This window comes from Episyrphus balteatus, chromosome 1, assembly GCF_945859705.1.
Source record: "Episyrphus balteatus chromosome 1, idEpiBalt1.1, whole genome shotgun sequence".
NCBI classification, from domain to species: domain Eukaryota; kingdom Metazoa; phylum Arthropoda; class Insecta; order Diptera; family Syrphidae; genus Episyrphus; species Episyrphus balteatus.
In genome coordinates this window covers 110,616,984-110,632,166 of record NC_079134.1, presented here as the reverse complement: position 1 = coordinate 110,632,166, position 15,183 = coordinate 110,616,984, and the positions used below count along the sequence as shown (strand labels likewise).

The 15,183-nt window shown below is 34.6% G+C and overlaps 1 protein-coding gene across 1 annotated transcript; it reads left to right on the top strand.

Annotated features, from left to right (window-relative positions):
- Positions 1-209: 209 nt before the first annotated feature.
- LOC129914099 (protein transport protein Sec31A) lies at positions 210-14,083 on the top strand. The gene is made up of 10 exons (XM_055993165.1): positions 210-589; positions 647-1,616; positions 1,669-1,912; positions 1,982-2,088; positions 5,841-5,925; positions 5,990-7,401; positions 8,184-8,282; positions 8,339-8,632; positions 13,586-13,657; positions 13,719-14,083. Exons 1-10 carry the CDS (start codon positions 393-395, stop codon positions 13,905-13,907), a joined length of 3,669 nt encoding a protein of 1,222 aa, XP_055849140.1. The 5' UTR covers positions 210-392; the 3' UTR covers positions 13,908-14,083.
- Positions 14,084-15,183: the final 1,100 nt, after the last annotated feature.

Sequence of the window (15,183 nt, the reverse complement as noted above, 5' to 3'; positions counted from 1 at the left end):
CAGCTGAAAATTTTTTATTCACCTCAATAGTGTCAAAAATTTTACACGAATTTAACTATTTAGCGCAATTCCCACACGGCCTAAGAAGAAGGAAGCGACATTATGTGAAGCGCTCATAAAGTTCCCAAACAGAACTTTTATTGGTGACTCATGATAATACAGTTTTAGCACTACTTTGTCAGCCACGTTGGAAGTGTTGACGTTTAGTGATTTTATTTTGCTGCTAAATAATAATTTTTTCTTGTCATAAATAAATTTGTCAGTTAGTTATGATAAAATTGAATATTCGGGAAAAATAAATCTTAAATATAAAAAAAACAAAAATACAAACATATTTCATTCTACTACTTTATTTTTGGAGCAATATAGTTAAATTAAATTAACCAATAAATATGAAAGTAAAAGAGTTGCAAAAAACAGTGAATGTGGCTTGGTCCCCTGATGACCTGTATCCAATTTATTTGGCCACTGGCTCAGCGGCACAACAACTTGATTCCAATGGAAACTCAGTGCTGGAAATTTATGGTACTAATCTCAATGAGCCTGGCTATGATCTAGAACTTAAGGCTAGTTTACCAAGTCAATATCGGTAACATGTTGCCTTCTCTTCGCCGCAATTCAATTAAACTTATGTTCTTTTCGACAGGTTTCAAAAAATAATTTGGTCTCCAACTGGCCATGACGGTGATCACCCTAATGGTCTTATCGTGGGTGGATGTGAAAAAGGAAATATAATGGTGTACAGTGCTTCGAAAATGCTTGAAAAGAAAGAAGGTTTAATTGCTCGACAAGACAGCCATTCTGGGCCAGTTCGTGGTCTTGATTTTAATCCATTTCAAACCAATTTGTTGGCATCAGTTGCCTCGGAATCTGAAATCTTTGTTTGGGACTTAAACAACACTGCCACCCATATGACGCCTGGAACAAAAACGCAACCACTTGAAGACGTACAAAATGTTGCATGGAATCGACAAGTCCAACATATCCTGGCTTCCGTTTTTAGTTCCCGTTGTGTCATATGGGACTTAAGGAAGAATGAACAAATTATAAAACTATCCGATACCCAGTCTCGGGTAAGATGGCATGCTGTGCAATGGCATCCCGATGTTGCCACACAGATTTGGCTAGCATCAGAAGAAGATCAAGCCCCTGTAGTTCAAATGTGGGACCTCCGCTATGCTACAGCGCCAGCCAAAACAATACAAATCCATCAGAGAGGTGTTTTGGGTATGTCTTGGTGCTCGAAAGACTCTGATATGGTGGTCTCATGTGGCAAGGATAATAGAATTTTTTGTTGGAATCCTAACACCAATCTCCCGGAAGGAGAGATTTTATCCGAAGTAGCTGTGACGCCTCAATGGTATTCAGATGTACAATGGTGCCCCAGAAATCCAGCATTGATAGCAAGTTCAAGCTTAGATGGAAACGTATCCATTTACTCTCTTTTTGGGGGAACACAGCAGCAAGTTCAGACATCAAACAAAATTGCTGATTCATTTCCTGGCATGGATCAGTTAGATCAAGTACCAATGCCCCAGCCTAGTCATCAGATTACATTTTCGGATCCTTCAAAGCCACCTAAATGGATGAAAAAACAAAGTGGCGTTAAATTTGCGGTAAGTTAATGGTTTAAATTTAAACTTTGAAAAATTTACATTTTTTTTTTAGTTTGGAGGAAAACTACTTTCTTTTAACTCTCAATCAAAATCAGTGCAAATACAGCAAATAGTTTCTGATCAAAATATTGTAGAACGAGCAAGAAATCTTGAAAATGCTTTAGCTGATAGAAATTTTATTGAGTTTTGTCGCACTAAAGCAGATGAAGTTAACGACCAGGACAGCCGTTATTTGTGGTACTTCCTGAAGGCAAATTTTGAAATAGAACCTAAAGAAGAGATTCTTAATTTATTAGGTATGCTAAAAATATTGTAACAATAAATTTATGAGATTTATTTAAAGACTCATGTTTTTTTATTTCTAGGTTACAATACAGAAGACATTAGCAATAAATTTTCCAAATACTTAAAAAATGAAAATATAAAAGATAACATCGACCTCATAACAAATCAAATTGGTGTTCTCAATCAAGTATGTATGTTTAATTTTTTGTATTGTTTTTAATTATTATTTTTTTTTTGTTGGCGGACGCAAGATTATTTGTACACCAACACTTTTAATGTATGTATGGCGTATTGTTATACAGTGCCGTTCGAAAAATATTAGTCAAACTTTTTTTCGAGTTTTTTTTGCAATAGCTACAATAATTTTTAATTTTGTGTGAGGATTTGTTTCCTTATGCGGTTTTTAATCATTCCATGATTCTTTTAAAGTTTTAAAAAAAGCGATAGTAAAGAAGCTGCTATATTAATTAAATTCACATGTAGTGCTGCTTATGATTGGATACCACAGACATCACCTTTTAAACCCAAACCTAACGTTCCATAAAATCAGCAAATTGAATAGCTTTGAAAAATTCACAGCCTAATTTAATCCCAATGCATCCATAAGGAAAGTTTGGCAACAGGAAACAAAATTATAAAAAACATGGTTTTTATTAAAACCTCAATTGGGTCTACTTGTTTTATAGATGAAATTAGTGAAATTCTATAAAAATTAGTCAAATAATTACAAAAAAAACTTCCCCCTAGCTTCTTACTTTGAAAAAGTGAATTATTGCTTTTGGTTCCACAAAATAAATATGAATTATGATTATTTATTATGAATATTCCAACTATCATAAACGGTCTGCTATTACCCTCTTTATCATCTTCATAGCCGTCAAGTCGTCACGTAGGTTCTTATTTGTCATATAAACCAAAAACTTTCAGGAGAGCGTTTTTAAACCTCAAAGTGGTGGTTTGCTTATTTTGTTGAGCTTAATCACAGTGATTTGTATGTTTTTTGAAAGATTACATATTTTCCCAACCATACATAAAGCAATTTGCATGTTATGGTTTTTCAATATTGATTTAATTGAGTTAAAAAAAAATAGTAAAATGGACATAGGATATCTGTCCATACAGTCACAGACACATGAAAAATCAAAGCTTAAAATTGTATCTCCAGTGGAATTTGTATTGGATATAGGACACAAACACAAAAATTAGGAAACCGAATATTTTTATTGAAATCGAAACTCAATATATTTTGTATTTATGCTTAAAAAATAAACGAAAATATTATAATTAGATAACGTGTTTGAAAAGTAAAAATAAATAAAAGGTATGTATGTACCTTTTTCTCGATAAGTTACGATAAAAAAACATAACAAAAAAGCAATTCTTATATTTATGTATATTGTCTTTTAGTCAATTTTTAAAACAGCCTTGGACGTCTTCGCTGTTATGCATATATGGAAGCATAGAGATGATGCCTTCTTTTTTTTATTAGAGGTGGTTAATTAGCATTAAGCAACTTTTGGCAATGACTTCAAAATTTGAGTATTTCGGCTCTTGGAGGAGTTTATATGGGGACTTACGTACAGTTATTTTGTGTGAAAAATATAGCTTCATTTGATATAGGACATTTTTAAGCACTCACCTAGAAAATTAAATTTCCTAAATTTGATTCAAATGATGCAAGCCATTTTTAAGAATTCAAAAAAAATCTAGACAAGTGGACGTGGCAGGGGGCGGAGAGGGTCGAACTAGACAATTAAATTCCAAGCGTGCAAACCGTTTTTAATTATAAATAATCATATACAAAAGTGGGCGTGAAAATGTCATACAATTTTGTTGAATTTGTTTTTATTACATTTACATGTAACAATTTTTCTTTTGCAAAGTTGATTCCTTATCAATATCAATACAATCGACGCACTGTGAGACGCACAGACCGACCCGACGGACGACATGACGAAAACCTTTTTTTGGACTTCTCCATAATCGTAGTTATTCTCCATAATCGTAATGATTAAAACCCCCAACCTTTTTTTTTTGTCACGAAACCAATACTTGCCTTATAAAAATAACAAATGGTTTCTTGTTTTAACCAATAGGAAACAAAGGGTTCAACGATACATACAAAGTGTCAAAGAAATCAACGTCGAAACGAAAACGATAGATAGGGTATTTTTAAAAAAATTAAATCAAATATCAAATAAATTTATGTTGAACATAAACTCTTATTCTGCGTAAACTGTCACATAAGGATTTATGTAGAACTTATGTAAATGCTTAAGTTTCAATTCAGCAAACAGGTACAAGGGCCATTTGCTGAGTCGAAACTAATGGGGTTTTCGTTTGGTACAAAAATCAATTTATTTTTTGATTTAGATCTGTCAAAAAACTGATTTTGGCAATTTTTGCCTTCCTTTTTCGGCAGATTTACCCCTCTTTTACTAACACCAATATGGATTATTATTGTCATCCATCTGTTCGATAAGTTTTTGTTTGAAAATAATTTGTTACGGTTTCAAAAAAAGAATGAAAATAGTTTTGAATTCAAATGAAAGTAATTTTAAACGGATTATTTTATTCGTGCAGCACACAAATACACACCAATACTATTGCAAATATAAATTTGTTGAACATAAACTCTCATTTCCTACTTTTTCCTCTGCGTAACCTGTCACATAAGGATTTATGTAGAATTTAAATGCTTAGGTTTCGATTCAGAAAACGGCTCTTAGTGCACCAAATTCAATCGATATTAAAAAGATTAAATAACAACGGTTTTTGGAAATTACTTTAAAATCATGTGTATCAAGTTCCAAGCAAATCCATCCATTTTTTTATTTCGATGTATGTAATCAAATATTTTTCATTATAATCCTTGAAAAACAACAACATCTTGAATGTGTTTATGGGTTTAGTTACAGCACTGTTCCATGGATGCCAATCCGATCATCAGGCTCCCTTATAACATTTCTATGTGGTGCTTAGTCTAGTTATTTTTCATTTTATTCTATAAACTTTTTTCGTCACACTTGAGTACTAAATGTAGACCAAGGGAGTGCAGAGGCCAGGTACGCTACGCACTGCGTTACATCACCATATTGTAGGCTTTTTAGCTTATCAACATTTCAATGAATGGAATACACTTAGCGTGACTCAGCGGTTTATGGGCTGGCGGCGTCATCGGGCCGCACTTTTCATCAAGGGGGTAAGGCAAAGTTGGTTTTTTCTTAGCCCCAAACGAGATTGATAGTTCAATCTCAGGAGCTCGTTAAAGTTGATTCCTGAATACTTGGCGTTGCTTTTGGTCATATTAAAGTCAATATCGTTTAAATTATAAAGTTTGCTCATTCGGTTAAGAGGCTCGTTTATACCATAGTTTGTTCTATGAAATTCAATATTTAAGAGTTCACTTTGATGGCATGTTGATTTTGTGAGGATGCCAGTATTTCAAACAAGGATGAGTATGAGGTGTATGCTAGTTTTCGATTTTGGTATGCTGGCTTTTGGTTTTTTTCTTGAACATGCTTTTGTTCTTCAGATCTACATGTTCTTGTCTGCGTACTAGACTAGTATATAATATAACGTAAGTATGTGTACGAAAAATTTAGTTGATGTCGCGACTGTAAAAGAACTATTTGTTACACCCTATGCATATTGAAATTAAAGGTTTTGGAAATCTGGAACACTCTACCGTAGGTTCCATTTGTATTGTTTAGCAAATTCTGCATTTTTTTATAAAAAAATGTTAATGCAAAACTAGTAGAAGATAAATAATAAAACTTTTCTCAATTAAAAAAGTATTACTACTACAAAATCTACACTTACTACACTTCATTTAAAAAAAATGAACGGTCTTAAAGTTTTGTATACGTTATACATTTTTTATCAAAGAATATTTCTGTTTTTTTAAAACTAATACGGTTATTTATACTTTTTTTCTAGGAAACTGGAATTCATGATCATTATTCAGATTCTGAAAATAATAAAAATAAGGACAAAATTGAGAAAACCACTGAACCAAAAGATGGTAAATATTATAGTTATAATTTATTCAATTTGTATAACTTTATTATTGGATATTTTTTATTAAGATTTAGACGGATTGATTTCTGAAGCAATTATTACTGGCAATATTGAAGCTGCAGTTGAACTTTGCTTTGATACATGTCGGCCAGCCGATGCTCTTGTTATTGCTTCTACATTAAGCATTGATTTTTTGACTAAAACACAAGAAAGATTTTTGAAGAAACGTGAAGGGGATTTATCAAAAGTTATATCAGCTTTAATATCAAGAGATTGGATGGACTTTGTGTCTCATTGCTCTATAGATTCCTGGAAAAAAGCCCTCGTTGCTGTACTTAAGCATGGCGACCGTAAAGTGGTTAATATATGCGAAAAATTGGGAGACCGTTTGCTTGCTGATAACTCTCAAGTCGAGTATACAAAAAGTGCTTTACTATGCTATATCTGTGCGTGCAATGTAGATAAAGTTATAGATGCATGGCATCAGTTGAAACGCTTAGAAGAGAAAAATGCTGAATATGAGCTGAATGTTACTGAATTGCAAGAACTTGCGGAAATAGTAATGATATTAAGTAAATCCCTTGAACAACAAGGAATTGTTGTTGAACCAGAGGGAAAATTTGCTGAGTTAACATTCGAATACGGGTCGCTCCTAGCAGCACAGGGTGCTATAAGCATAGCAGTGGCATACGTTTTTGCAGTAGGACCATCAACTCATCCGCAATTAAATGATTTGCGAGATCGTTTGAATAAAATTATTAACCAGAAATCAAATACAGAAATTTTGAGTGGACCCCATTCTTTTAGTGACAAGCAAGCAAATATCGCGTCTCACCCACAAGGATATCTTCCAAATAATATATCTCCGCCTGATCAAATGCAAACTGGATATAATTCCGGATTATCTGCTGTAAATCAATGGAATCTTCCTCCACCCGTTGGACAGTTGGCTGGCCAATCTTCTCACCCTGTAAAGATGTTCAATCCGCAGGTACAAAACTCACATAATCTCAACCAATTGTTACCACAAACAGTAGCAAAACCACCATCTGCAGCACAAATTAACGAAAGCCTTATGCATCCACCAAGACCGTCTAGCGTGAGCTCTCAGGGATCCACTTCATTGACATCCCGTCCAAAATATATCTTAGACCCATCTGTATCAAGTGGCCCCCAATACGGTTCCTCAAATTATAGTGGGAGCTATAATCAAATACCAGGATTATCTCAAACTAATTTCAATAATATGCCAATTCCACAAAATCCTACAGCTTATAATTCCACTCCTTCCCAAGTACATGCAATGCATAACAATTATATGCAAATGAATTCCATGCAAACTCCACAAAGTAATTATTTGCCTGGAATTGCTGCGATGGAACCAGTGTCTTCGATACAACAACAAAATCCAATTCAGAGAAATCCAACTCCACCTCCTGGTTGGAATGACCCACCAGCCCTGAAATCTAATAAGCAACAGGTGAGCTCAAAGATCAAGTTTATTAAGTAATAAAACGCGGATCTAATTTTTTTCAACTAACAAGTTTATTCTATGGAGAATATTTTTTGTTGTTTATACTTTTTATGTTTTCTTTTGACGTTATCACGTAACAATATTGAAGTTACGGAAATCAACACCATAGTCGAAACAATGAATAAATCTGTAACTTTGTAGATTTATTTCAGGTATTATAAGTTTTAATAATAAAGCCTCATTTTAGTGTTATCACTAATTTTCTTAAAAACGAAAAAGTCCTATTTTATTGATTTCAAATGGAAGTAAACATTTTTTTTGCAAAGTAAACTTAATTTCCGTGTAGAAAATTAATTGAAGTTTTCAAATGTATCCTGTTCTGTAAAGTGACCCGTTGTTGATGTATTTATAGTCAAATTCAAACAACAAAACAAAAAGAAGCTTAACAAATAGCCTATTTAAAAATAATAATCATTTTATCAGGAAAAAACTTTCCCACTTTCTTAAAGCCTAGTACGCGAAATGAAATTTTCCATACAAAATTTCGTTAACGAAATCTTGAACGAAATTAAATTTGTTTTGTTTCTGCTTTAAAACTTATTTTCTGATGTTTTTCCTTGAATTTTTGATTTTCCATTTTAAATAAAATATTTTGTACTAAAATGTTAAAATCTTAAAAAAATGTACTGAGATACATCCTATCAAAAATGACTAAAAAATCAGGAATTTTTTTGTTCTTTTAATTGCTAAATAAAACATATCAAATAAAACAGTTTTGGTTTTTACAGATTAAAAAAATGGAACCCTCAGGATCAGCAATAACACACCCTTTGTTCGGTATTGATCCCAATCAAAATGGCTATTTAGACCCTAATGCATTCTATCAAGTAAATATTTAAATTTTCTTAAAACCTCATTTTTTACAAAATTAATTTAACCACAGAATCAAGTAATGCCACCTCAAGCAAGTATTAATCAACTCTCGCCACAAATGCCCTACAATGTGATACAGCAAAATAATAACCTTCAGCCAACTCATTCGAATTTTCCAACAACACCAGCTGCTAATCTTACCATGTATCAACAACATACGGGTTATCAAGAACTACCAGCTCCAGTTCAACAACGTGTGTTAGAAACACCTTTGGAGAAGCCTACTTTACCAGAAGAATTCATATACATGCAAACGCTTTTTGAGGAGTTAAAAACTCAGTGCCTTGCGGAGGCTTCGGACCCGGTAAATATAATTCAAAATATTTCATTATCATTGCAGTAAAAATTGTATCTATTGAAACACCATAAAACCCAAAAGCAGTTTTTTGTTTAATATGTACACTTCTTTCCGGGTGTTCGCGAACAGTGACCATGGTTCCAAAACGTCAAGTTTTAAATTTTTTGTGAACGACTGAGCTTTTTTAATATAATATACAGTTCATACCAGGTTTCGTGAACAAAACTTGAAACATACATCAAAAGTTCAAGTTTGTCTTAAGTGTTTGTACCAACAAGTATTGTTTAAGAACAAAGAATAATTTGTTGTAAAATGAGTCTCAATCACTCAACGTCAGTCAGGTAAACTGGTCCCATAATATATATTACATATTTTTAAGTCTTATGTGGGTGTGAGCTCACGAAGATAGAAATAATTTATATATTACATTTTTGACATAAGTCGATTTATGCTGTTATGCCTTTTGCACACAAAATTAGAGTAGTGGTGCGTGAAGAAAAAATGCTAAAACTGACACAAGCGACTTTGTGCCTTTTACATATAAATATTCAGGTAAAGCAGAAGAACCGATTTCGTTCCGCAGAGAATTCCATGCAGTTTCATATGAACTTTGGTTTATGAATCCCTATTTTTTAAACGTCCGTCGATCTAAAACGGTGCTGTCGTTTAGAACAAGGACAAAGTTTGAAAGTTCCTTATACAGATGGGACTTCATTTCACCAAACAATATATAAAAAAAGTGATGGTATAAGGTGAGCGCAAGCTCTGTCATATAACGACTGCTCTGGGTTGCTGTTGAAAAATATCTTCTTCGCTAATCGGGAACTTAATTGAACTAAGTAAGTGAACTTAGTTCACTAGTTCACCAAAATGAACTAGTTCATTGAACTCGTTCTTTCGCGAACGACACCCGCTTGCTAAAAAGATAAGACGGATTTGGTTGCGATCGCACTTTGAACCCTTCCCAGTGACGATTTACTTATTTAATTTAAATTTTATAGCCAAATCTAAAATTAAAAGGTTTAAATGTACCCTTTCAATTGGACAAAAGCTGTCCTCTCATTGCCGCTGCGAAGAAAAACAACAAACCACCCTGGTGGACTGTTGAGCTCACTAGCATAAGAAAAGAAACAAGAAAACTGTTCAATCCTTGCTAAACGCACTAGAACAGAAAGTGACTGGGAATCTTATAAAACCAGTCAGAGAAAGTTCAAGACAGAAACTGGTGGAAGCCCACTTCCCAGGTTGTAACTCTGAATTGGACAATGATTCCACAAACTCTTTGCACTCAATATGTGAAATTCCTAGAGAAATTATTACGAAAGAAAAGTTGATCTGGGCCATCAACTCTTTCTCTCCTTATAAATCTCCAGGCCTAGACGGCGTCTTCCCCTTGATGCTGCAAAAAAGTAGTGAATTCATTGTTCCATACTTGATCACAATATTCCAAAATAGCCTACAATTGGGGTATGTACCTAAAATATGGCGTGAAGTCAAAGTTGTCTTTATACCAAAAGCTGGCAAATCCAGTTACACAGAACCCAAAGATTTCAGACCTATCAGTCTAACTTCTTTTACACTCAAAACACTTGAAAGGTTAATCGATATACATATCCGCAGTTATTTAATACCGGATACTATATCACCCTTTCAGCATGCATACACAAAAGGTAGAAGTGTAGAGACAGCTTTACACTGTGCAGTCAGAACGATAGAAAAGTCACTTGTGGTTAAAGAATATACCCTCGCAGCATTTCTAGACATAGAAGGAGCATTCAATAATGTTCACAATAGTGCAATTGAAAAAGCACTCACTGATCTTAAAATAGAAGGCACGGTCATAAAATGGATCGTGTGCATGTTAAAAAACAGACAAATAAATAGTGAATTAGGTGGGTCACATATAAAAATGTACGCATCTAGAGGAACCCCACAAGGGGGTATTCTATCACCTCTTCTCTGGATTTTGGTGATGAATGAGATCCTCATCAAATTGAAAAACAGCGGCGTCAAGGTTATAGCCTACGCAGATGATCTAGCTCTTCTAGCGACAGGTAAATACCTAACCACTGTAAGCGAACAATTAGAAAGCGCATTATCCCAGGTCAGTAACTGGGCCAGGAGATGCGGTCTTAAAGTAAACCCCCTTAAAACAGAACTGGTACTTTTCACAAACAGAAGGAAAATTCCTCCTTTTGCAGTGCCAAAAATTGATGGCACCCCACTTAAGATTTCGGATAAAGCGAAATATCTCGGAGTGATCTTGGATAAGAAACTTAACTGGGGTCCAAACATTCAAGAAAGATATAAGAAAGCCACGTTTGCACTCTACTCATGTAATAGAATTCTTGGCAGAAACTGGGGACCAAATCCTAAAATAATCATGTGGATGTATACCGCCATTGTCAGACCCATTCTGACTTATGGCAGTTTAGTCTGGTGGCAAGCTCTGGAGAAATCCACGAACTTGAAGACCCTAACCAAAGTACAAAGAGCAGCTTGCATTAGTACTACGGGGGTGATGAGGTCCACTCCAACCGCGGGTCTGGAAGCAATCCTTAATCTCACTCCCTTAGATCTATTTGTACAAGAATTGGCAGCGAACAGCGCCCTACGACTCAGTCAAACCAACATTTGGAATACTAGTCAAAACGGCCATACTACGATCCTTTCTAACTACGTTGGCTACAACGTTAGTACAGATTACATGACCCCCTACTTAGACTTTAACAAGTCCTTTAATGTCAGTTTCCCTAACAGACAAGATTGGGAAAACAGTATACCTTTCTCAAATGAGTCGACTATCGCCATCTTTACCGATGGTTCGAAAATGAACACTGGGGTTGGTGCAGGTTTTTACTCAGAAAACCTCAACCTTGCCAGTTCTTTCAGGCTCCCCGATCACAGCAGTGTCTTCCAAGCCGAGATATTGGCAGTGAAAAATGCTGCTAAACAAATATCCATGATGGCGATATCACCTGCTGACATCACCTTTTTCATTGATAGCCAAGCAGCAATAAAAGCGATTTCTGCCACCTTAATCAAGTCTAAGCTTGTTTCTTGCTGTCGCGAAGAGCTTAGGGTTCTTGGTATGCAGCATAATGTAAGACTCTGCTGGGTTCCCGGCCACAGTGATGTGTTCGGAAACGAAAAAGCGGATGAGCTTGCAAGGGAGGGCTCAATGCTTGATCCCTCTCTCATAGACCTTAACATTAGAATCCCACAATGTGAAATAAGGCGAAATATCGTCAACAAGATTTCACAAAAAACCAACGATAGATGGAACCTCCTAGAAACCTGCGGTCACACCAGGAAACTATGGCCGAACTTCGACGAGAAAAAATCAAATAAGATCTTACTACTTAGTAAGCCTTCTTTAAGATCCCTAATAGGCGTCTTAACGGGTCATAACCTACTGGGATACCACAAAAAGAAAATGGGGCTTTGTACGGATGATCTATGCAGAGGCTGCGGTAATGAGGACGAACAGGAAAACACTGTTCACTTCCTCTGTCACTGCCCAGCACTCTGTCGCACTAGGAAAAAATTCTTAGGAAACTACTTCTTTAATGAATTAGAAGAACTAGCGGAACTCTCAGGCAATAGCCTACTGAACTTTGTCAAGTCCTCCAAATGGCTCGAACAACCATAGCATTCATAGGTTAACACTTTTTTCATGAAGTTACAATACTTCAGGGTATCACAAGGGATCTACATTGATCTAAGTGTGACGGTAACAATATCAACTGTCAGCCCACATAACCTAACCTAACCTAACCTAACCCTTTCAAATTAAAGTTTAATTAAAATATTTTTGTATTTGTTTGTAAATAAACTTCGAATGAGTATTAATGTTTCACCCGCGATAATTTCATTGCTCTTTTCTTATTTAAAGATTTTCTTTTTATCAACCGCGTAGATATTACAAATCGAGGTATGTGCGACATGTCCAAACTAAACGAAATATATTAGTGGGATACAAAGCATTGTTATTGTTCAAAAAACAACAAACTAAAACAATCAACCTTTGTGGATCACATTGTAACTGAAAGTCATGAAATTGGTGAAAATGAGCATACCATCAAATTAATCAAACATGTATACAAATGCAACAGACTGGATGCGTATGAAAGTTATTATATTGAGAAAGAAATTAAAAACTTGAATGCAGAAGAAGGAGAATAAGAACACCGCTGTTCTCTTTGGTTTAGATCATGTCCGTTATTTTGCATATCCACTGTTTGTAACAAGTTCTGTTGATGCATATTAATACAATTCGAGTAAGTGATGATGATTAACGCCAAAGAAGCTTTTGAAATGCTTTCGTGTTCCAAGTTAGCCTTGTTATTTTTTATTATAATTTGACTTTATGTTTTTTTGTATGCAACTAAAAGGTCTTGTTTAAAAATAGAGTGTATTTATTTATTCAATTTTTTCGTATAGTATATCAAATGCTCCTGTAAAAAAAGTAACGCCCGTGAACTCGTATAGAGCTGGAAAATGATACAAACATCAATTGCAAAAGGTTCCTAAAAATCCCACATTAGTAAAAAAAGCGATTCAATGTTAAACGTCGGAAATACTATTTAAATCCAGGAGTTTGATTTTTGAAATGCTCAAAATTCGGTTTTTCGGTTAAAAATTGGCTGAGAAAAAAATCCACCTCTTCGTCTTGACACCCTCTACACATGTCAGATGAGACAATACCCATTCTGCTCATGTGTGTTCCCATTGAGTTGTGACCTGTAAGGATACCGACCAAAGGGACAATTGAGGTCTGCTTATCTTAAGTATGGTTTCAGTCAGATATAGACAGTAGATAACAATCACATCTTAATTAAAGTTATAAAATTAAGCCATATTAGTGAGAAACATAAGAAAAAATAATTACGTCTCCTTTTTCTCAGCCTTTGAATTTTATTATAAAAAATGCTAATTGATATATTAATCCATTTTTAGCGAACGAAAAGGAAGTTTGTAGATGTTACAAAACGTTTAGAAACCCTTTATGACTGCTTAAGGGATGGAAGAGTAAGTTAATTGCTTCAAGTTTGCAGCAATGAATATTCTTTTATATTGTTTTTATTTTTAGCTTACTACTAATACAATAGAAGCCTTGAATCAAATTGTACAGTATATTCAAATTGGTGATTATGGTAACGCCTTAGCAACTCATACTTCAATAGCTTTTGGAACTGATTTTGCGCAGACAGCTGGATTTATGCCAGGCATCAAAGTTTTAATACAATCAGCAGCTGACTTAAAAGTGTTTTTAAGATAAGAAAACCGTAGCTTAAAGTAAGTTGGCAAAAGTTTTTAGGAATACAAAAAATGCTAATAACGAAAGGGTGATGTGCCAGAATAAAGGAACAAAAAAAAATTAATATGGTATGATATTATGCATTAAAAATAAATTAATTATGTTTGTAAAGTCCTTAACTCCACAAACGATTGAAATCATAGAATTAATTTGATATAAGGTCTGTTTGGGTACTGGCTAAAACAGAAATATTTTAACTTTTTTAATAGAGCAGGAGTCACGACGACGTCCAGACCTTAAGCTGAAAGTTTATCTGCATTCCCTCAAGGTAAGAACGACCAGGGACTATTTTTTTTTTTTTTATACAGTTCATAGCCGAAGAGCGCTTATAGCAAGCACCGTCTGGCGACCATTTGCCAACACAAAACTGTGTTATCCGGCTCATCACTTAGTGCAGTGTTAGTAGTTAGTAAGCAAATAATAACTACAAAAAACGTACACTAAGAAAAACACATTAATCCGATGTTCATAAGGAGGAAGATAATAAGGATCTGACCATGGCAGTCCTTTTAAGGTGAAACGAATGAAATGACGTTGTACTGATTCCAGTCTTACATTATGGGTCTCTTAAAAAGGAGTCCAGACTTGCGATGCGTACTCAAGGTGGGGACGTACTAAACAATTGTAGAGGGAAAGAGTCACATAAGGATCTTGAAATTCTTTTGACCAACGCTTCACAAAACCTAGCATAGAGAAGGCCTTATTCACGATGACGTTGATATGGTCGGAAAAATCAAGATTATAACTAAAATTAACCCCTAGGTCTTTAACCCTCTACTGCATACGAAGCCAAATATGGTTTTGTCTATTTGTATGCACTTTTCTCTTCTCTGTCACAAAAAAATGGTACAGATTCAATACAATCCTCTTCTTTGTGTTTCTGAGAACCCATAGAGATAGTTTTTTCGTGTGTCCGACACAAAATAAAGGTGTATTTTATGATCACAGGTGAGTCGATCAGTCGTGTGCATTGAAATCGAAAGTGTAGAATATATTCATACTTTAAGTGTTAATTACTGCGTTTGTTTGGAAAGAAAAGTGGAATTAAAAATTTATTTTTGATCGAATGTCTTATTATGTATGCTATGAACCAATTTTTATTGAAAAAAAATTATTGGCCTGGTCTTGGGAGGGCAAAAAGTACGGAAGCCATATTTGGCTTCGTATGGATTAAGGGGTTTTAAATCTACACAATTTGTTAAATTTTTTTGTTGGAAAATTTTGTTCCTTTACATTT

Bases quoted from the DNA above. Each gene is read 5' to 3' on its own strand.
- LOC129914099 (XM_055993165.1), top strand. From the start codon at position 393: ATGAAAGTAAAAGAGTTGCAAAAAACAGTGAATGTGGCTTGGTCCCCT. The intron at 590-646 runs GTAACATGTTGC...TCTTTTCGACAG, and splicing joins AGTTTACCAAGTCAATATCG to GTTTCAAAAAATAATTTGGT. The intron at 2,089-5,840 runs GTATGTATGTTT...CTTTTTTTCTAG, and splicing joins AAATTGGTGTTCTCAATCAA to GAAACTGGAATTCATGATCA.